The 23,560-nt window shown below is 41.0% G+C and overlaps 1 protein-coding gene across 1 annotated transcript in view; it reads left to right on the top strand.

Moving 5' to 3' along the window:
* IL1RAPL1 (interleukin 1 receptor accessory protein like 1) overlaps window positions 1-23,560 on the top strand; it is a 679,666-nt gene that overhangs the window by 80,789 nt on the left and 575,317 nt on the right. The window contains exon 2 of the mRNA XM_064151980.1: window positions 14,738-14,843. Coding sequence (XP_064008050.1) covers window positions 14,762-14,843 — 82 coding nt within the window. The 5' untranslated portion in view covers window positions 14,738-14,761. The remainder of the gene's footprint in view (window positions 1-14,737; window positions 14,844-23,560) is intronic.

Raw genomic sequence — 23,560 nt, 5'->3', positions numbered from 1 at the left:
AATGCTGCCAAAGAAAATGTATTTTTAAGTGTTTAGAACCTCTTAACTAGCACAAAACGGCTATATGTGATGTGAGGCACAAGTGCCTCAGCCAGTCTTTTCTTGAGCACCTCCAGGGATGGAGACTCCACCACCTCCCTGGGCAGACTGTTTCAATGGCAAATCACTCTCTCTGTGAAGAACTTCCTCCTAACATCCAGCCTATACCTCCCCTGGCACAATTTGAGACTGTGTCCCCTTGTTCTGGCTGCCTGGCAGAAGAGACCAACCCCCACCTGGCTACAGCCCCCCTTCAGGTAGTTGTTGTCAGCAATGAAGTTACCCCTGAATAAGTAAACAATTGCGAACCCTTGATAACTCTTAATTAAATTACTTTCATGTGTCTGTATAGACATAAAGAGTTAAGAACAGTGCCTAGCATAAGCCTATCAGCTCTCTTGGGAAGCAGGAGCGATATATTCCTCATGCATCCCTTCACCCTCAGGACAAAGTACTTAGTATAGACAAGCCCTAAAAACAGTAGCATTGAAAGGGAAGCATTTTGCTGAGGTAATATTGAACATTCTTAGAACTAACACTTGTTTAAGATTAACCTTACTATAAAAGTTTGGTTATCGGTCTAGAGATGTTCTTATTTCTCTGGCAATCCTCCTCTGCTTGTGTTTCAGCCAAGGCTGTTTGGCATTCTGTTCGTTGAACAGCTCTGCAAGAAAGCCTAAAACCTGTGCGTGGTAAAAAGCTAAGAGAATTACCTTGCCTGCCTAAACCTGTGACTTGAAAGATGAAATCGTCCTTACAACAGGTTAATGTCTGTTATAGAGGGGTTTGAGTCTGAGTTTGGGGTGAGATATAATGAGGCCAACATAAAGGCTATCGAATAATTTATTAATCTATACAAAGAGAATTTTCCCCCACACTTATATACAGCTAACCCACACCAATCCTTTGGTACTGTTGGTGAAGCTATTTCACAGAATGTCTATGTACAGCCGAATTAAGCAACTTGGCAGAGGTTTTAGAAACGTTCTGGTCAGAGTCTTGCAGCACAAACTGCTGCTGGTGAGGTTAAGGAAATTCCTTAGCAACTTGAATCAAGAGAGCTCAAATCCTCACTAGGTGGAAGGCTCAGTATCCGTGTCCCCAGAATATACCGAGTGAAAGCCGCGTGGTTGGTTTCACGTGGGGCTGATAGCTGAGTGCGAATTGGGGTGCGCTGCCTGAGAAGGTGCCCCGGGCACGACCGGGCTGGCACGGCAGGCTGGAGCGGCGGCGGCCGGGAACGGGAACGCCTCGTGCGACCATCCACTGGTTCGGGGCAGTGCCGTGGGACAAAGGAGCACCTAAAGCAGACAAAGGTAGTGGCCCCAGGCAGCAGGCAGGCAGGAAGGGGGGAGCGGAGAGAGTGGCAAGAGCACCTTGTTTACTGGCTGGCAGAAGGGCCGAGCCCAGAGGGTGGTGGTGAACGGTGCCACATCCAGCTGGCAGCTGTCACTAGTGGTGTCCCTCAGGGATCTGTGCTGGGCCCCATCCTCTTTAACACCTTCATAGATGATCTGGATGAGGGCATGGAGTCAGTCATCAGCAAGTTTGCAGATGACACCAAGCTGAGGGCAGATGTGACTGGGTTGGAGGGCAGAAGGGCTCTGCAGCGGGATTGAGGGAGCTGGGATTGGTTAGCCTGGAGAAGAGGAGGCTCAGGGGTGACCTTATTGCTGTCTACAACTACCTGAGGGGTGGTTGTGGCCAGGAAGAGGTAGCTCCAATAGGCTTCTGGCAGTTGGCCCAAACACACCAAATTAGGAAGGGCCCACAGGTCTAGTCCCCTAAACATGGGGAGAGCATGGGCCCTACACCCAGTGGGCCATAGGCAGGGCGTGTGGGCTTACACAACCACCCACACAACTGCATTATACAGCCTGGGGCCCGGGCAGGCCAGACTTGGTGCCATGGTCTAGCCTTGGGCTCTGTGGTAAAGGGTTGGACTTGATGATCTGTGAGGTCTCTTCCAACCTTGGTGATACTGTGATACTGTGATACCAGGCCTAGTGTGCCCCCTTTACCTGTTTAACGTGTTTACCTCTGGTTTGGGCAGAAACACATGTCCAGGCAAGGCAAGGCTTGAGTAAGCCTATTTGGGCCTACAGGCCAGCCACGGCAATGTCTTTTCAGTAATGCTCATTTTAAGTGTTGTAGGCTGTATGAAATATCTTGAAATGCTACATGTCCTGAAGAGATTCTGAATAACAGAGAAAGTTTCAGCCTCAAAGCATAAGCCCTATGAGGAGAGGCTGAGGGAGCTGGAGTTGGTCAGCACGGAGAAGAGGAGGCTCAGGGGAACCTTTATTGCTCTCTAGAACTACCAGAAAGGAGGTTGCAGTCAGAGGGGGGTTGGTCTCTTCTCCCAGGCAACCCGTGACTGAACAAGAGGACATAGTCTCAAACTGCATCAGGGCAGGTTTAGACTGGACATGAGGAAGAAGTTCTTCATGGAAAGAGTGATTGGCATTGGAATGGGCTGCCCAGGGAGGTGGAGGAGTCACCATCCCTGGAGGTGTTCCAGAAAAGCCTGCATGAGGCACTTAGTGCCATGGTTTAGTTAATTAGAAGGACTAGGGGATGGATTGGACTAGGTGATCTCAGAGATCTTTTCCAACCTGGTTGATTCTCTGATTCTGTGATTCTCCCTGACAGCAGCAGATAGAGAAAACAGAGTACACAAGAGAATGCTGAACATTTATCACATCCCCCACTTTGAAAGCAGGAAATGAACTGATTCCACATGGGACCACCTTTATTAAATATTTATGTTACAAATTGAAGCTCAGGTTAGCTGATTGGTACAAATAATAGCCAAAACTTTGACAGTATCTAATGGCTTATATGTATAGTAGAGCTAAAAGCTTCTTGATGAGTGTCTTATACCAATTCCATTTGAGTTGTGCTAATATTCTGCACTTGCTAAAACCTCTGCTTACTTGGAGCTTTTGGTATTACACTTGTCTCCATCGACAGTTCATTTGCACATAATTACTATCAACGCTTTCACATTCGATAGAAAATAGCTTTCTGTCATGAATGAGCAATAGGAATGCACTCTCCTGACTTCTTTATCTCAGCCCCATTGCGTGCAGCAGTTGAATGCAGTAAAATGTGTACAACTCTGAACAGAACATAAAAAGCAATGAACAACAGAATCATAAAATGGTAGTATCTTTTGGGTTGAAAGGGTATTTAAAGGTCATTTAGTCCAACCTCAGTGCCATAAAAAAGGACATCTTTGAGTAGATCAGGATGCCCAGAGACCCTTCCAACTTGTTCTTGAATGTTTCCAGGAATGGAGCATATAACACCTCCTTGGGCAACCAGTTCCAGTGTTTCACCATCCTCATTGTAAAAATCTTCTTCCTAGTCTGAATCTAAAACTCTTTTAGTTTAATACCATCACCTCTTGTCCTGTTGCAACAAGCTTTGCTAAAGAGATTGACCCCAACTTTCTTGTAGGTCCCTTTTAAGTACTGAAAGGTCTCCCAGCAGCCTTCTCTTCTCCAAGCTGAACAACCCCAACTCATTCAGCCTTTCTTTACAGGAGAGGTGCTCCAGCTGTAACCCTTCTGTGGACCTGTACCAACAGGTCTATGTCTTTTTGTGTGCTGAGGACTGCAGAGCTGAACACAGTACTCCAAGTGAGGTCTCAACAGTACACTCACAGAGTGGCAGGATTACTTCCCTCGAGTTGCTGGTCATGCTTTTTGTACAGCCCAGCCTTCTGCTACTTGTGCCAAGTTCTGTAAAAATCTGGGACTAAAGCAGCACAACTAGTGTATTTCTGGACATTTCTTTCAATTCATCAAGGGCCATTTGCCATTTGAGTCTGTGGGACATCCAGGCTGTGAGCAGACACTGTTGTTCATGTCCAGCACCCCTCACACCCTCTGCGGCGCTGCTCTCAATCCCATTATCCCCCAGACTGTGTTGATACCAGGGGTTGCTCTGACCCATAGGCAGGACCTTGCACTTTGTTGAATCTTGTGAGGTTCACATAAGCCCAACTCTCAAGCTTGACTAGGTCTTTCTGGATGCTATCCCATCCCTCTGGCAACTGCATCACTCAATCATAGAATCAGCCAGGTTGGAAGAGATCCTCAAGATCATCCAGGACAACCTAGCACCCAGCTCTATTCAGTCAACTAGACCATGGCACTAAGTGCCCCATCCAGGCTTTGTTTGAACACCTCCAGGGATGGCAACTCCACCACCTCCCTGGGCAGCCCATTCCAATGCCAATCACTCTCTCTGGAAAGACATCCAGCCTAGACCTCCCCTGGCACAACTTGAGACTGTGTCTCCTTGTTCTGTTGCTGGTTGACAAGAGATCAACCCCACCTGGCTACAGACTCCCTTCAGCTGGTTGTAGGCAGCAGTGAGGTCACCCCTGAGCCTCCTCTTCTCCATGCTAAACACCCCCAGCTGCCTCAGCCTCTCCTCATAAGGTTTGCGTTCCAAGACTTTCACCAGCTTTGTTGCCCTTCTCTGGACACATTCCAGCACCTCAACATCTCTCTTGAATTGAGGGGTCCAGAACTGGACACAGGACTCAAGGTGTGGCCTCACCAATGTTGAGTGCAGGGGAAGAATAACCTCCCTTATCCTACTGGCCACACTGTTCCTGATACAGGCCAGGATGCCATTGGCTCTCTTGGCCACCTGGGCACACTGCTGTCTCATCTTCAGCTACTATCTACCAGTACCCCCAGGTGCCTCCAGCCACTCTGCCCCCAGCCTGTAGTGCTGCTTGGGGTTGTTGTGGCCAAAGTGCCTTGTTAAATCTCATCCCAAGAGATGCATTTTCAAGGCAACTCACTCTGAATCCTTGCATACTTTCCATATTCTCTCCAGCACAACTAAGGATAGAAGTTACTGTGGAGATGTTTCAAGCACACTGATCTCATGGACAAACACATTTACATTCAGTTCTGAATTCTGTGAGAGCTACATACATTGCTTGTGAGCTTTTAAAACTTCCTGGGGGCCTTCACAATAGGATCTGATAAAGTTTGATGGAATGTTCTATTTTTTAATTTTTTTATGTTAAGTGAATATGAAGAGAATTATTCTACCCTGGATAATAGGGTAGAAATTGACTGAATTGATTTGAATGAGCTACCAATAAACACTTCACAGAATCACAGAATGTTAGAAGCTGGAAAGGACCCCGAAAGATCATCTAGTCCAACCTCCCCTGCCAGAGCAGGATCACCTAGACCTAGATCACACAGGAACATGTCCAGGTGGGTTTTGAGTATCTCCAGAAAGGGAGGCTCCCAAACTCCTGTGGGCAGCCTGTTCCAGTATTTTGTCATCCTTGCAGTGAAAACGTTTTTCCTTCAACCCATTGCGTCTTGTCCTGTCATCAGCCATCACCAAGCAGAGCCTGGCTCCATCCTTCTGGCATTCACTCTTTACATATATAAGCATTAACAGGAGTTTCCTCCTCTCCAAGCAGCAGAGCTTCAGCTCCCTTAGTCTCTCCTCATAATCGATGTTCCTCTCCTTTAAGCCTCCTCATGTCAGAGTAGAGGAGAAGACCCTCTCTTGACCTACTAACCACAGCCCTTCTAATTCACCCCAGAACGACATTGACCTTCTTGGCCACAGGAGCACAGTGCTAGATTGTTTTAAACCTAGGCTGGTGAATTTCTTCATCTCATGTAAAGGCTCTTGAGAATGAGCAGAGACCTTTGCCCATCTGTTGTACCCTTACCCTGAGAGTAAATAAGTCACTGCCACACCATCTAAGGCTTTCTGCATAAGAACTTCTAGCTGGACTATCCCTGATGAATTATCTGTAGGTGAGGACACCCCACTGACCTGGTTTCCACAAGACACCATTGTAAAGCCACTGTCATCTGCCTTTTTATAATGTCTCTCCTGAAACTTTCTCTTCTTAGCCTCTGCAGTTTCTCAAAGTATGCCAGTTTTCAGCTATGAACCTATTTTAATCCATGGTTCAGAGGGACAAGATGTTCAACTGTTTCTTCAATAAAGGATTCTTAAGCATATGATGTGTCACATTTCCTCTATCTGCAATCTGCTGGAATTTATTTGTCTCTTAATAGAAAAAGCACTGTCCAGAAATCTCATCCATTACCTACCACACACAAAAGTCCCTTAATGAAATAATTAGGAACACTAAGCTATGTAAACAGTGTGCAAGATAGGAATGCTTGTTAGTTCCTTGCTTCAAACACAAGTGTTCAAACATTATTGTTGACATCGATGGATGGAGTCTTAAGGAGATTAAAATCTTAGCAATAAAATGTATGTTTAAGAAAAAAAAAAAAAAAAAAAGAGGTAGCAGTGACTGCCAGGTTGAATTGGAAATGTGAGGATGCAGTTGGTTGGAAACTTCTCAAGAACTCTGAGTTCCTATTCACAGCCTGCTCTGCAGGAGAGGTGGCATACTGGCTTTTGGTTACCACTGTTACCATTTCTTCAGCCCTCACTGCTTTTTAGAATCAGCTCCTTTTGTATTCTTTTTTTCTCAAGACAGCCACAACTTTTCTGAACTTGAGAATGTTGGCATAGCAAGGAGGAACAGAGTGATTTGCAGAAGCAGCTCAATGCCTTACTGCCACCCTGGGTGCTTATAACTGCTATCTCATGAGTTCTTCAAAATCTGATTGTTGAATCTTTCTCATTCTTGTGCTGAGGCTCTGGAAAAGACAGTTTTTAATTAACTTTTGCCTTCGAAATAGGTGCATTTCAATTAACATTTGTCTTTGAAATAGGTCTGTTTTCTTCTTAACACTTCAAATATTGTCAGGACTCTTTGTTCTGGGAGATCTAGCAGACTGTGACAGTGAATTGGCAGTTGTTTATGAAATCACACTGACTCCAGTTTAACATTTTTCCTCCAATGTGGGAATTTGAAGGCCTGTTTTTCAAGCAGTTTAGGCTGTGTTCTGGATGTAAAAAACCTGCCCATGGCAGAGGGGTTGGAACTAGGTGATCATAGAATCATAGAATCAACCAGGTTGGAAGAGACCTCCAAGATCAGCCAGGCCAACCTAGCACCCAGCCCTAGCCAGTCAGCTAGACCATGGCACTAAGTGCCTCAGCCAGGCTTTTTTTGAACACCTCCAAGGATGGTGCCTCCACCACCTCCCTGGGCAGCCCATTGCAATGCCAATCACTCTCTCTGCCAACAACTTCCTCCTAACCTCCAGCCTATACTTCCCCTGCCACAACTTGAGACTGTATCCCCTTGTTCTATTGCTGATTGTTTTAAATATGTATAAAAGAATATTATTCTAAGCTAGAAAGAAAACCTGATTTTTAGAAAATCAGAGAATGGAAGCCAACTAGCATTTATAGGCTAAGAGAGAATCAACTCCTTAAAGTTATTGTTAGGGTCTGAGCCAATGAAAAAGAAAATCTTACTTAAATTAAATTTTAATTTAAGTTTTGGGGAAGATCCAAAATGAGTTTTCCATTTCTGTGCTTTATCAGCAATTGCCTTATTTTTACTTCAGTTCCTGCTGAGCTGTTTGGGGAACCATGCTTGCATGTATGTGAGATTTTCTCACAGTGTTTATGACAATCTAGGCAAAAAAGCACTCTTGGCTCTTTCCCAAAGAATGTTAGTGTTGAGATATAGCTGGACTTCTATTTTTCTCAACTGGAAAATGAGATACTTGGTGATAGAGATGCTACAGGCTTTCTGTGTTGTTGCTTTGTTGGGTTTTGTTTGTGGATTATTTTTATGTTTGGTTGGTTTTATTTTTGGGAGGTTGGTTGGTTGTTTTTTCCCCTTTTTCCCCTTTGTTTTTTCTGATTTTTCTCCCTTCTCCCGAACTCTCCTCCCCCACTCCCCTGCCCCTATTTTTTTGCTGCCCAGCAATATCACCTTTTAAAGGTAAGACTAAATTAGTAATATGCCCAACTAAATAAGGACACTAAATAAATGAAATGTCATTAAATAAGGGCATATATCTTACATAAAATATCTGTGGACTATATTTATGCAGCAATATGCAACATGCTTTCAATTTTGCTGTTCATGCAAACAACCCACTACTGAAAATCTGCAGTTGTGAATGCTGCTTAGAGATGAAAAATAACTGCAGTTCTTGATGTTCTAACAGATTTTGTCCTCCATAGACTCAGCAATCATAGTGAAAGAATAACAAAAAGAGTTTCTAGAAGTACATCAACCAGGGCTGGACTCGATGAGGGAGCTGGGGTGGTTTGCTCTAGAGAAGACGAGGCTCAGGGGTGACCTCATTGCTATCTGCAACCACCTGAAGGGAGGCTGTAGCCAGGTAGGGGTTGGTCTCTTCTCCCAGGCAACCAGAAACACAATGAGGGGACACAGTCTGAAGTTGTGCCAGGGGAGGCCTAGGCTGGATGTTAGGATGAAGTTCTTTCCAGAGAGAGTGATTGGCATTGGAATGGGCTGCCCAGGGAGGTGGTGGAGTCACCATCCCTGGTGGTGTTCAAGAAAAGACTGGCTGAGGCACTTAGTGCCATGGTTTAGTTGTCTGGATAAGGCTGAGTGCTAGGTTGGAGTGAATGATCTTAGAGGTCTCTCCCAACCTTGTTGATTCTATGACTGTATGATCTTAGAGAACTTTTCCAATTGGAACAATTCTATGTTTCTGTGTTCCTATTTTCTTCTAAATTGCTTAAATTGTTTTTTCAACCAACTTCACTATGATGGCATTCTCTAGAACATCCAACTGCTAAGGCATTTACCTGGAATGGGGGGCATGAAATGTTAAATATCTGATTTGAATCAGTCATATGAATGATGTAAGGCAGGTTTCCCAACCTCCAAGACCATTTTCAAAGCCATCAGGCACCAGCTCTGCTATACTAAACATTATTGCTTTCAATTTTCTTCACTTGAGCTTTTCATTTTTAAAATTAAGTGAAGACTCAAAAAAAAAAAAAAAAAGGGAGTGGAAACAGAAGAGAAGGGTTGCAAATCCCTGGGGAGATTCTGTGTCAGATCTGATTTGTTGCTCATATTTCCACTGCTGCTGGGAGCTACCCCTCCCTTTTTTCCTCCCCTCTAGCAGTAGGTGCTTTTTAGTATCTCAATGACAGTAGCAGACCTCTAGGGATTTAAGAGAAGCTGTGTAGGCAAAAGCCCATTTTGTGTATGCTTTTAAGATAGACCTGAATCTCTGGGAATAAATGGACATGAGAATGGCTTCCACAGTGGAATCATATGTCTAAAATGCAGTCCATTAATAGTTCTCCTTGTTGACTTGTGTTATGAATTATGTAAAATTAATAGTCAATATTAATTTTGATATCCAGGTGAAGATGGTTTATAACTATGAAAATTGTTTCTTAACATCAGATCTCACCAGTAAACTTATTTACAAGATTCAAAATGCATGTATAAATGAATGCACTTATACAAACAGGGAACAGGCAACCTAGAACACTTAAGAAATAACTAGCAAATATAACAAACATTAACTCTTTAGGAAAGAGAATCTTGTGGCTGATGTACCAATCGCCCTCAAGGGAGACCCAAGATGCTCCTTTCTGCTACTAAGGCAGAAGGCACAATAGAATCTAGTTACTTATTTACAATGTTTGAAACTCATGGTTTGGCTATTCATACACACAGGGAATAGGCAACCTAGAACACTTAAGCAATAACTAGCAAATACAAACATTAAATTTAGAACTAAAAAGAGGTTCTTAGTTTCAATTATACTGCCTGCCCCCTAGGGGCTCCTTTCTGCTGCTAAGGCAGAAGGCACAATAGAATCTAGTTACAGAATTTCTTACAAAGAGGCTTTGGATATTTACTCACAAAATAGTATCAGACAATACCCAAACACTTGAAAGGAGTCTTCTTGATGTCTTGAAGCTCTTCACAGAGAGAGTGATTGGCATTGGAATGGGCTGCCCAGGGTGGTGGAGTTGCTGTCCCTGGAGGTGTTTAAGAAAAGACTGGATAGGCACTTAGTGCCATGGTCTGGTTGACTGGCTAGGGCTGGGTGACAGGTTGGAGTGGATGATCTTGGAAGTCTCTGCCAACCTGCTTGATTCTATGAAATATAATGGTCCCTTTGGTCACAGAGATTCACCAATCAGAATAGCACTTTGCCAAACCTGACCATATTAGGTGAAGCTGGGATCTTGCTTTCCCTTATTTGGGAGGCACAAGTCTGGGCACATCTTGAACCCTCAAAGTGGGTGTCTCCAAGCTTTTTGCCTTGTCCCTGAGGTGTGTTCCCCCCACCCAGCAGAGGGAAGGACACCATGGGATTATGCATGAGCAAGCCAGGACATGTATATTCCATGACAACTGAAATGAGTGATGTATGCATGGACCAAAAGAACACTGAACTGCTTCTTACTAATATTCTTGTATTTTCTGAGTCTTTCTTTAACTTTGATGTTTCCAGCTACTGCATGGCTTCCCTGCAAGAAATATGTATGCATATGAATGCATGTGTATGTGTATGTATATAATTTTGCATTCCTTTCACAGTAATCAGCAATATAACCTCTTGATATATGGTCAAAAAATGTGTTTGGATCTGCTTTCACAGTCAGAACCCATTTTGTGAATTTGAAATTGCATAGTAAGATCCTGTGGTGCTTTAGACAGTGTTTATTAGGCTCACACAGAGCCAGGAACTTATTCTTACTAGTACCCTGGAGGCTGAAGATATGTTTCAGGATTTCCTGCGGTATCAGTTAGTACAGTGACTGAGAAATGAGAGTTTGATTTCAGGAATCTTGACCCAAGTCTGCAGTGAAATGTGATGTGACACTTTGTGACACCTACTTACTGTGCCCCTGGAAAGATTAACCTCTATTTCTGGCTTCTAAGACTCCAAGGCTCTGCATTATTTATAACTGCCAGTGGTCATGGTACTTAGTTAATATTTAAGCTTAACTAAAACGTTAGGATTGCACATAATTTAACTGGCAGAAATCTCATATTTCATGTTTTCTTTTCTGTGTTTGCCAAGCGATTTATTGTCTAACTTTTCTGAAGCCATACATGAATGTTGGTACATGATTGTCCTTCACCTGCACTCCTGAAGTGCTGGAGCTTGTTCACAGTGAATGAACAAGCAAGCATATCAATACTTGTGTAATTCTTTCAGTATCAATATATAATCATAGAATCATTGAATCAACCAGGTTGGAAGAGACCTCCAAGATCATTCACTCCAACCTAGCACCCAGTCTTGTCCAATCAACTAGACCATGGCACTAAGTGCCTCATCCAGTCTTTTCTTAAACACTTCCAGAGACAGAAACTCCACCACCTCCCTGGGCAGCCCATTTCAATTGTTACATATATAAAAAGAAACCACCCAAACCATTGCTTTCAAGTTGCATTCTCAATCCACCTTTATTAGTCATAATAATGAGTGCAGCAGGTTTGCATTTAGTTCTCAAATGACCTGAAATCTAAAGCTATAAAATGGATTCTGTATGAAGTCATAATAGTTCAAGTATTTTTTTCCCACAGAATGGTTTAGGTTGGTAGGCACATCAAAGGTCATCTAGTTCCAACCCCTGCCATAGGCAGGGACACCTCCCACTAGAACAGGTCACTTCATTATTGGCTTCATCCAACCTGGCCTTGAACACCTCCAGGGAGGGAGCATCCACAGCATCCCTGGGCAACTTGTTCCAGTGTTCCACAATAGACTATTTTACACCCCCATTATTTCTTGTCTCTCACCTATGCTCTAAGATGAAGGTGTTTTAATATACTGCTTTTAAAAAGTGTCTTGGTTACTGAGTAACCTGTCAGTGAAAGTGCAAAAGATTCCTGGTCCCTTTTGAAGTCAAAGCTTGCACTATGTGGTTCCTTTTGAGAGATATTTTCAGTTGTTTTACAGTGCTGTGATTAACAGAGGTCAGTATCAAACCCACATTGGCTTTATGTGGGTCTTTATAATATTAAAGAACTATGGATCACAGACCCATTTTCCCCCAATAGATAAGAATATTTTTTTGCATAAATTACTATGATTGTGCTAGTTTGAGGCTAACTGGAATATTTTAATGAGAAAAAAATAGATTATAGGCTGTGAAAAGGAAACAATGGTGATGTCTACTTCACTCATAGGCTTGCTGAGATGGATTAAAAACAAGAACACAAAACATAGATAAGAGATAGTGAGAGAGTCAATGTGTGTGTGTGTGTGTGTGTCTGTTGGTGCCCTGGGTTGCTTCTGTGTAATTAATCCTTCTGCTTTCTAACCCCCCTGGCTGACCCTCCAAACTCACTTTGAGCATAAGGCAAACTCTGGGATAAGGTAGAGGGGTGGAAGGAAGGTGGAAGAGTGGTTGGGAGCCCTTCCTTGAGACTCTGATTTCTGGGAGGGCTGTTGTGTTTCTGTATTACTTTTAACTTATATATTTCTGTCTATAGCAGTATAGATTGTAAATATCTACTTGTATATTGTGCTAAACTGTAAATATGGCTTCATTCCTTAATTTCCTGGCTGAGTCTAGTCTTGGTCATTTCACACACAGTATCACACACACAGTATTATCAGGGTTAGAAGAGACCTCACAGATCATCAAGTCCAACCCTTTACCACAGAGCTCAAGGCTAGACCATGGCACCACGTGCCACGTCCAATCTTGCCTTGAACTGCCCCAGGGATGGCGACTCCACCACCTCCCCGGGCAGGTGGGGGGAGGGAGGGGTGGATAACTCCCAAAGCATCACAATGATGACTATGGGTAGCAAAAAGTCTACTGTCAGCCTGACTAAACAGAAGATTGGACTTACCTTTCCCTTTTTAACCCATCAAAATGTGAGATGCTAGTCCTACCAACCATAACAGAACAAACCCACCAATCCTCATGACTAGACAGCATCCTCCTTATTGCATGGGGAATTAACAGAATATTTAGTTCCTGCTTTCACCAACTGCGCATAACACCCACTAGAAATGCAAAGGAAGAGAAGTACAAAGTACAAGTAATAGAAATGTGAAACTGTCATTCACATCTTAAGAGTGAAGGCTAATCCACAACCTGTGATCCAACCTACTAACATTCACATCTCTCACTCTCTCCCATCCTGATAACATTCACTTCTGATTTTAGTGCAGTGAATGTTAGTTTGAACTTGACTTAAGCTCATCTAAAAGAAAATTACTTTCCTCTGGTGTGCTGTTATCCCTATTTCTCTCATGCTAGAAGACGACCAGATTTGTGTTTAATTAATTGTGCATTGCATTACATGGATCTTGAGTTCAATCTGTGAAATTAATAAATGGAAGCAAGACTAATGAAGAACATTAATTTCTTTTTCCTTTTGAGAGGAGGAATAGATTGTGCAATAAAGAACTAGATGTTATTTTGCAGGTTTAGAGAAAGACCACTTTGATCAATTTATTCTATGAAAAGCTGTTTCAGTCAGGAGAACTGTTAAGAAAGTTCTAATAAGAATGCAGTGGATTCTTGTGTAGACAGTATTGGAACCTCACTTCAAGGTTGTTGGGGAGGGGAAATTAATTGCTGTGAGATTATATTTTTCCAAAATTAATATTGTTTATTAATTTTGATACTCAGAACTCTGGCCACCCCCAACCACTCATTTTAATAATCTTTCAGTTCTTACACGGTCATGAAAACATTCTATGGATCATGTCTACATCTAATATAACCAGCAAAATATATAAACATTAACTGAACTGGAAGAGAAGATTCCTGCGGTCAAATGCCACTTGCCCAGTAGATGGCCTCAAACTCTTTCTGCTCAATGGCAGAAGGCAGTAGAGAATTACAAAGAGGCATTTAAGCATTTACTCACAGATTATTATTACCCTTGTGGGGGCCCAAACGCTTTCAGGGGACTCTGTCTTGTTGGATGTTGAGACTTGAATCTTCCTGGCTTCTGGGGAAAGGATGCAGACAATCTCTGACCTTATTCTCCTGGCTTGTTCTGGACCCTCTGTATATATGTCCAGGGATTCTAAGCAGCATCTTCAGGTACAGAAGGCAGGATGTGGTGCAGTCTCAGCATGATGTCACGCTGGCCACACAGGCTGAACATGTGCAGAGATCCAGGGTCTGCCTCTGGTAACTCACGGCAGTGGAGTTTACCAGGCAAGCAATAAGGCAGTGTGCAATAGTAGCAGGGCTGGGCACAGCAGAGAGAGCAGGCAAAGAGCAGGGAAGCAAAGCAGGTAAGCAAAAAAGGTTGTTCACTTGTGTATCTCCTTTTATCCATGTGGGTCGAGATTGATTGCCCTTTGGACACAAGAATAGCCAATCAGGATGGCAGTTAGCCAAACCAGACCATATTAGGCAAAGCCACAGGCTCACTTTTCCCTAATTTGGGAACAGCACAGGCCTGGCACTAGGCAGGCACAAGCCAAGTGTGTGTACCTTACACCACAGGACCCTGGGCAGGCCAGACTCAGTGGCTCCAGGTTCTTTTATGTCCATTTCCCATGCTTGCCTCTCTGGTGGAGCAGAAAAAACATGCTTATAAAAGGCAGGACATGTATCAGCCTATTTTGGGCCTATCAGGGCTACCACAACAAAGGTTAAAAGTAGTGTGTGCATGTGTTTAGTTTATGAAGATTTCAGTATGCATTTTTTTCAGGAGCTCACCAAAAACTGCATTCAACTTTTCTATAATCTCAGGATTATGAATTGTTTACCTCAAGGTTGTTTCAGCACCAATCTAAAAATCAGTTTTTCTTTCTTCTTTTTGATACTTTAGGAAGCAGCCACGGACAGACAGAAGATGAAAGCTCCTATTCCCAACTTGATTCTCTTGTATGCTACTCTAACTCAGAGCCTGAAGGTTGTGACCAAAAGGGGATCAGGTAAGTAAATCTTTATCTCTGTGGTTACCATGTGGTTTGGAAAGACGTGCTTAATATTTGCCATGTGCGTTAAGATGTTGTCATGGTGGTTTGAAACACAGTTAAAGGGATTTCAAGTTCTACAGTGAAAAGAGTTAGTTGCTTCTGTATAATTTTAGACTACATTGTGTCGTGTGAACTTGATGCAAGAACCAAAACTATTGAAGTCAGATATGTGATGTGAAATCAGTGTAAATATTCTTATGCTGAGGTAAAGTGATTCTCAGAACTAATTTACTTCAAAGGCTTTGTTGCAGTCAGTGTTGGTGTCAGCTACCAGGTTTATCTCTTTGACTGTATACTTTGTGGTGAAGACTCTCTTGGAAACATAAATCACACAGTTTTGATTTAATTGCAAATTGATATACAATAAATAGATCAAACACATTGAACTTAAGTGTGAAATGTGAACAGCAAAGTGGTTTTGAAAGGGCTACCTGATAGGTGGTTGAAGAGTTTAATTTAGCAAAGAAAATGCAGGTGGTTTTCCAGAAACCAAGCAGAGGGTTGCATGCTCACCAAACATCTTTCATACCGTGACTAGAGATAAATTACCTTCAAATGTAAATAAATGGAACACCAATATGGAGACAATTGAGTGGGTTTGAGTTCATTATTTGTCTGCCAGCATGAAATTAGAATTCCCCTTCTCACGTTTTGTTGGATGTTGAAGAGAATGATAAGATCCTTGCTTTTGCAAACTGTCTTTCTTTATGACAATAAAGAACACTAAATATTTATTTGGAGTCTTAATCCCATGATGATGTAATTAGTTAATTAGGTTTGTTGTTGTTAGTGATTTTCCTGGTGCCATTGGAGTGGTTTATGTAGCTTTTGTTGTGTTGTTTCAGAAGTCTAGCTCTGGTTTCTTTTGTAATTTGTGGTGGGTTTTTAAGGCTGTTCCTGACTGAAGTTGATTTGCAGTTGTTGCAAACTAGTGCTTTAGTGCCACACAGTTCTTTATAGATTTAAGGCAACAGCTCAAATCATATCTTGCATTTGCAAAAGGTTACAGTTGCAACAACATTATTGAAACTGAAGGTCTCTACTGTTTTAGTAACTGGAAATGTAGATGGAGGAAAGGCAAATCAAGAGTACCACTATATAGTAAGATATTCTTTAACCAAGAATTGAGCTTGAGGTTATTTAACTCAAGAATGCTTGAGGTTATTTAACTCAAGAAAACTGGAATATACAGACTGTGTGCAGATAAAGGGAGGTAGTGATGAGGTGATACTTGTACTAAGATGATGAAGCCTAAATAGGTATCATAGATATAATTTGACTGTTACAGGTTCTTCTATTGAAGTTTTAACACTTTGAAGATTTAAGCTGAGGGCCCTTAATTGAAACTCAGTATAAACATTATTGAATATATTGAAAGACAATTTACAGTGACATTCACTTTTTAAGGGATTAAGAAAATAGGTGGTCATGAGATATCTGATACTTGAACATGGCAGTAAGAACCTGGGCTGTCCTTGTTGCCTGTATCTTCTTCCTCTGCCCATCTAAAAGGCAAGTGGTAAATATGGCTTTTAATTTCTATTTGAGATGTAATATTATTGCTATCCAGCAAATATTTGAAATGTAATATTATTGCTACCCAGCAAAAGAGGGAGCATTAAAGGCTTTTCAAGATATGCAGAATACATTCTCATCCTGATGCTGTAAGAAAAAGGGGGAAAAACTGTAATGGAAGTCTTTGGATCATGTCTTGCTGTAACATGGAGTTCTTTGTGTTTTCACTTGAACTGCTCATCTTGTATATATTTTCAGAAGGGCAAATTGTCATCTTTTATGTGCAAAGAATGAAGGCTTACTGAAATCTGAGATCTTGTTGCCTTTAATAATGTTCAGTGACTTTAAACTTAGGTTTCACTTATTTCTGTGGCTATTCAACAACATGTGTGATTATGCTTGGCTTGCTTTTGTCATTCCTGGCATAGTATTTTTTCCTCTCTTGGATGCTCAGGAGGGATTTCCAAACATTTCTTCACAGTGAAAACTGTGCACCTGAAGTTTTAGCATAATAAGACTAATTTTCTGTGCTGTGAAAATATTTGGTAAAGGGTTGGACTTGATGATCTGTGAGGTCTCTTCCAACCCTGATGATACTGTGTGATATAAATGGTTCCCTAGAATTAATACAATTTAACTGGAATTAGGAAAAGGATAACCTGGAAAATTTTAGTTGCATGTGAACATGTCAACCAAAGGCAGAAGACAGTGAGAACGTGGTTTGTGTCTCTTCCACTTGAGTGCACTTTGACCTTGGAATTATTAGTATTGAAGTAAAATGAATAACCAAATAAAGATGTTGATATATTATAATGTTTCATAAGTATAAGAAAGATGGAGGAGCAATACCCACCTTTTAGAGATGTGCTGCTTTAATGTACTTCCTTCTCTGTTGTGTACTAAAGGAATGTATTAAGTGAAGAAGTTGTTGCGTTAATATGCTAAGTAGTTGCCCTAGCTTGACTTATTTCTTCTAATTCACTTTTGCTGAGCTGATTTCTAAGTACCAATACTGAAAGATGCAAATCATGTTCTTTATATATTCAGTATTTTATGTAAAGCAATCTTTTCTATATGTCTTTTTCTATACTGACAGCTGGAGTTTTCCTCTTAGAGTGCTTAAGCTATCTTCTGTAAGCTTTATCAGCTGTGCTAGAAAGACAGTGATTAATAAAAGGATAAATTTCCCCATCTTGTAGAAATGCATTTGCAACCACTTCAACAGAACTAAGAACTTGAAAATCTACCTTCAGAAAGCCAGTAAGGATTCACAGCTTGACAAAAATGTGGAATAATTTGTCAGTTCAAATTCTGGTTTTATTTCTGAGGCTGGATGACAATTCTGACTGTCCTCTTTTGGGACTGAAGTTGCATCAACTCATTATATGTGTAAACAATTAGGATCTATATGCTATTTTTATCTTTTGTTTGTGTTGATTTAAGAAAAACCCCAAACATTTCAAGAGAAAGCATAGATTGTTACATTGGATTAAATCTGTGATCATGAGAGCTGCCAGTATGCAAAGCACTTACATGACATCACCTCAAAGTAGTCCTTGAATCTTTCTACCACTGTGTGCTATTCACCAGTTAAATATAACATGGGACATAAAGGGAGGAGTATTAATTACTACATTATCAGGAACACATCCTTTAATTAGCTTGCTCCCAGCTGTGATGTACCTGTTTATCTCGTATGTATGATTCTGATTCTATCTGATAGAAGATACAGTTTTCTTTCCAGGTCATGTTTTAAATCACTAACAACTTTAGATCATGAACAGTTTTAAACCATTCTTCCACCCAGAATGGATCTATTTTACATTTAGAGCCTGTAATAACTGTGTTAAGCAATAATGACTGAACGAGCAGCTCTAGTAACAGTTATTAATGAACGTAAATGATGCAGGAAACTTTTGCATACGCGAGTGTAGGAAAACATTAAAATAGACTTAAAAACTGTTAAACTTGCCCTGACAATTAATAGTTGTGGTGGTTTGGGTGTTACTCACCCCCACACACTTTGGAAATCACCAAGACTAGACTCAGCTGCTCTGGAAATTGAATGAAGTTTATATTTACAGCTTAGCACAATATACAAGCAGATATTTACAGTATATACAGTTATAGACAGAAATAGACAAGGTAAAAGGTAATACAGAAACACAAGAGCCCTCCCAGAAACCTGAGTCCCCAGGAGGGGCTCCCAACTGCCCTTCTACCTTCTCCCACTCCCCTAACTTACCCTAGACATTGCCATGTGCCCCAAGGAAGAATGGAGGGTCGGCCAGGGGGGTTAAGAAGCAGGTGGATTAATCAGAGAGATGGAGGGTGAGGTTAGAGAAAAAAATGCAGCCCAGAGCTCACACAGTGCCTGAATACCTTATCTATGTTTATACTCTTGTTCTTTTACATCTCAGCAAGCCTATGAAGTAGACATCATCACTGTTTCCTTCTCACAGTCTGTGATTTAATCCTTCCAACCAAAACATTCTAGCTAGCTTCAAACTAGCACAATAGTCGAATGCATAATAGCTACAAGTTGTAATCTTCTCAATCAAAAAAAAAAAGAAGCCCTAACCATTGCCAATCCAACCACTGACTTCACAGTGGATGTAATGGTTGTTGACTGTGAGTATTTTAGACATTCAGTGGAGGCCCCATGGAGCTCTGGAGGGGTTTCAGAGCCTGCAAGAATTACAAAGCTGAACTTTTTGTTTGGCCCATAATGGGTATCAGATGTGATCTGCAAAATGGAAAGCTGATTCATGTACTACTTTTTTCATTTCTGCATTATTTCTACATTGTATATAACTACAAATATATTTTAATATATGCTTGTAAATGTAGCTCTGCTGTAAGATATAGATTTATCTTACTTCCAATCCGTCTGAGTTGTTCTGGTAAATTTTAATTGGGGATGGGGTGTTGAAGTTCCTAACTCACCACAATCACCATGCCCTGCTTGATGCAAAGGAAGAACAAATACATAAAGGCGGAATATTTTGATTCATTCAGCTCATTCAGCACATGTTTTTACAAGAACTGGCTTAGATGTTGAAAGAATAAGGCACAGTACCTGGCTTTCAGCACGACATCAGATTTCCTCTAAGTTTACAATGTGCTAAAGTGCACAGCTTTGCTTTTTGTGCAGTCCACTGAATGCCTGTTGCTCAATGCAGTACTTGATAGGATTTTAACAACTCCATGAAATGTTTTCCTTGCAGTGTTTTTTTTTTTCCCTGAAATAGTCCAATTACATAGTTAAAACTAAATTGTAGATTTTAATTTTATTTTTTTTATAGCCATGGGGTTCCACATTCATAGAAATTTAAGTTCCTTAAAGCATTCTTTTCAGGTTGAGTGGTATTTGATCACTTACTTCTGATGAAGAGTTTTTATTTATGAATTATTTAATATTCACTGAAGAGGAAGTAGGTTGCAAGATAAAGCCTCAGGCTGATCCATATCGCTTTTATTTCCCCCTATAACCTGTATGGTAAATACAATATTTGAACACTGCATTGCCATCTGGTGTGGTTTTTTTTTTCCAAGGATGTTGAATAGACACAGGGGGAAAAAAAAGATATTTTCTGTTAAAACCAAACCTATTAAAAAAGGGAATGGAGGGGAATAAGTATGTCAAAACCCCAAGTTATAGACTCATAGACTCATAGAATGAACCAGGCTGGAAGAGACTTCCAAGATCATGCAGTCAAACCTAGCATCCAGTCCATCACTCAGATGGCAGTGCCTTGTTTGCAATAAGCTGGCCACTCATGTAGGGCAGGCTTAATTTCATAGAATCATAGAATCAACCAGGATGGAAGAGACTTCCAAGATCATCCACTCCAACCTGTCACCCAGCCCTATCCAGTCAACTAGACCATGGCACTAAGTGCCTCATCCAGGCTTTTCTTGAACACCTCCAGGGATGACAACTCCACTACCTCCCTGGGCAGCCCATTCCAATGCAAATCACTCTCTCTGGCAAGAACTTCCTCCTAACATCCAGCCTAGACCTCCCCTGGCACAACTTGAGACTGTGTCCCCTTGTTCTGTTGCTGGTTGCCTGGCCTGGCAGAAGAGACCAACCCCCACCTGGCTACAACCTCCCTTCAGGTAGTTGTAGACAGCAATGAGATCAGTATACTTAATATTACTGTAGTGATATTTTATACATTCATATTGCCTAACAGCAATCAAGTGTTGCTTTGTGTCAAAAACCAGTGAATTATTACTGCCCATAGATTTGTTTTTCTACAGATTATTATGCATTCTGAGTTAATTAATATTCTATGTTCATTTCTGCTATTGTGATTGTGGATTTTCTTTTCTCTGATGGAATAATGCAAGTGGAAGGACAATCTTTTCAGTAATGTGTTATTAAGATATGTATGAGATCCTTCACATTGTTATGATGAGATTAAAGTCTATAGATGTGTTTTGTCATGTAGCAGAAGATTACTTTTTAATGTCTAGCATTTCTCTGCCCTAGAAATTCCAAATTAATATGGATGGTTCTAGTTGTGCTTATATGAAAGATCAACATTATGAAAGAAATGAAGAGCATTTTATGTTATGATATTGATAAATTTTAGTGTTTGGGATTTTTCTTTTTTATAGATTACAACAACAAAAGCCTTTGGTTGGTTGGGTTTGAGTTTTGAGTTTTATCTGGTTGTAGTTGTTTGAAAAATGGTGAACTCTGAGAAGCAGACTGAAAATATGTATCTAAAATCTCAGTTGGTTATTCTGTTTGACAAATTTCATACTATAAGGAGACATTTTCCTTAATTATGACCCTTTAGGAGTTATTTCTCATGTGCATTTCTCATATCTGAAGCTGTGCCAGGGGAGGTTTAAACTGGATGTTAGGAAGAAGTTCTTCACAGAGAGAGTGATTTGCCATTGGAATGGGCTGCCCAGGGAGGTAGTGGAGTCATTCAAGAAAAGCCTGGATGAGGCACTTAGTGCCATGGTCTAGTTGACTGGCTAGGGCTGGGTGCTAGGTTGGCCTGGATAATCTTGGAGGTCTCTTTCAACCTGGTTGATTCTATGATTCTATGACCACTCCTGCAAGTGTTTAAAAAGAGACTGGATGTGGCACTTGGTGTATTTGGTTGATTAGATAATATCGGGTGATAGATTGGACTGGATGATCTTGAAGGTCTTTTCCGACCTGATTGATTCTGGGTGAGAACGTTTTGGAGAATAATATCAGAGCTAAGAAGAATACTTCTGCATAAACAAATCAATCCTCCAACTAACAGGCACATGTTTAAAAAGAAAGAAGTGATCTGTGAAATGCAGGTTTTAGTGCTGACAAACCAAGGTGTTAACAGGTCATGACAAATGTCACAAGAAAGCTGGGGAGAGACTCCTTAGGATGTCAGGTACTGATAGGACTAGGCATAATGGAACTAAGCTAGAAATGTGTAGATTCAGACTGGGTGTTAGGAAGAAGTTCTTCACCATGAGGGTGGTGAGACCCTGGAACAGGTTGCCTAGGGAGGTGGTAGAAGCCTCATTTTTGGAGGTGTTTAAGGCCAGGCTGGATGAGGCTCTAGACAGCCTGATCTAGGGTGAAGTGTCCCTACCCATGGCAAGGGGTTGGACCTAGATGATCCTTGTGGTCCCTTCCAACCCTGACTGATTCTATACTTCTGTTCTATAACAAAACTCAATTTATTAAAAACAAACAAACAAACAAAACCAACAACCAAAAAAAAAACATGGAATGACAATTCTTTGTCATTGCATTTGTCTTTTTTGTCATTACATTACAATTCTGCTACATGTAAGGAACACACCCACAGAAATTAAGACAGTTTGAGAACTCTTTCAAGCAGGAAGAACTTTTGAATCTAATTTACTTGTTTGTACCTAATTAAATCACCATTATCTTAAAGAAAATATTTATAGTGTTCATCTTATACAGCAAAAAGACTTTGAGAAATTGCACACAATTAAGTGCTGAGACCTAGCAACATTTGAGTATCGGTATGGGGGGAGGGTTGTGTTTGGTTTTCTTTTATATCTCTTCTAGGTGAAACTTGGTGTCCTCAGTGCATACTACTACATAAATCATCCTTATTCTTCACATTTTTCCTTCAGTAGTGCCATTCTTAATTGCTTAGGTATTTTCTTTTTGGCTTCATATCAAGGGGTAATTAGTTGATTAATGACCTATTGGATCTGCTGCGTGCTGAATAATAATCAGATATGAGTAGACATATATCTGTTGTTCTTTATCTTTTACAGTGCATAGGCAGAACACTTGCACATGCAGTCCTCCAAGTACACTGAGCTTGGGGCAAAGTATTCACACCAATTAAGGGATATGCTTCTCGTAAGCCACAGGACTGTGTGCCAGTTGATCTTAACAGCCCCTAGCTGTTGTTTTCACCCTGTTACTGAATGTTTAGCTTCCCATTATTAATTGATGAGGCTTGTGGTTACACGAAAACCGCAATGATATTTGGAGTCAGCCTGATGTACAAGATAACTCCTGCGAGTGAGAATATTTGAAGCTGGAACAATTAAGACTACTGTTGCTTGGATGAAAACCTTTTATCTGTTTCTCTGGTGACAAGAGATATAGTGAGTCAGTTCTAAGCAAAGATGTCTATTGTATTTCACTGGAAGGGCAGGAGTATTTCTGCATTATAAGATGATTAATAAGCAATCTTCATTTCATACAAGGGCTATTTGACTGGAGCTGTGACACTCAGTGCAGAAAAGCCTGAAACGTTTCTCAAGCAAAGAGGGAGAAAAAGATGACTTGTGAGACCTTTGCAGTTTAAACCACAATGGACATAAACAGAAATCTCTGTTGTTCATTTTTGGGAAACTTTCTTATGTCCTGATCATAGAATCATAGAATCAACCAGGTTGGAAGAGACCTCCAAGATCGTCCACTCCAACCTAGCACCCAGCCCTATCCAGTCAACTAGACCATGGCACCAAGTGCCTCATCCAGTCTTTTCTTGAACACCTCCAGGGATGGTGACTCCAATTTGTTCCATATTCATTTTACTAGCACTGATGGTCTTCTGCTTTTTATCCTGATGAAAATAAAATTATATTCTGGTTAGTTTACTTGTTCTATCTTCTTGGTCCTAATTTGTTTCTCCTCATTTTAATGTGCAGTAGAA

Source organism: Pogoniulus pusillus, chromosome 12 (assembly GCF_015220805.1).
Source record: "Pogoniulus pusillus isolate bPogPus1 chromosome 12, bPogPus1.pri, whole genome shotgun sequence".
In the NCBI taxonomy this organism is placed as follows: Eukaryota; Metazoa; Chordata; class Aves; order Piciformes; family Lybiidae; genus Pogoniulus; species Pogoniulus pusillus.
This window is presented reverse-complemented; position numbering and strand designations above follow the sequence as displayed.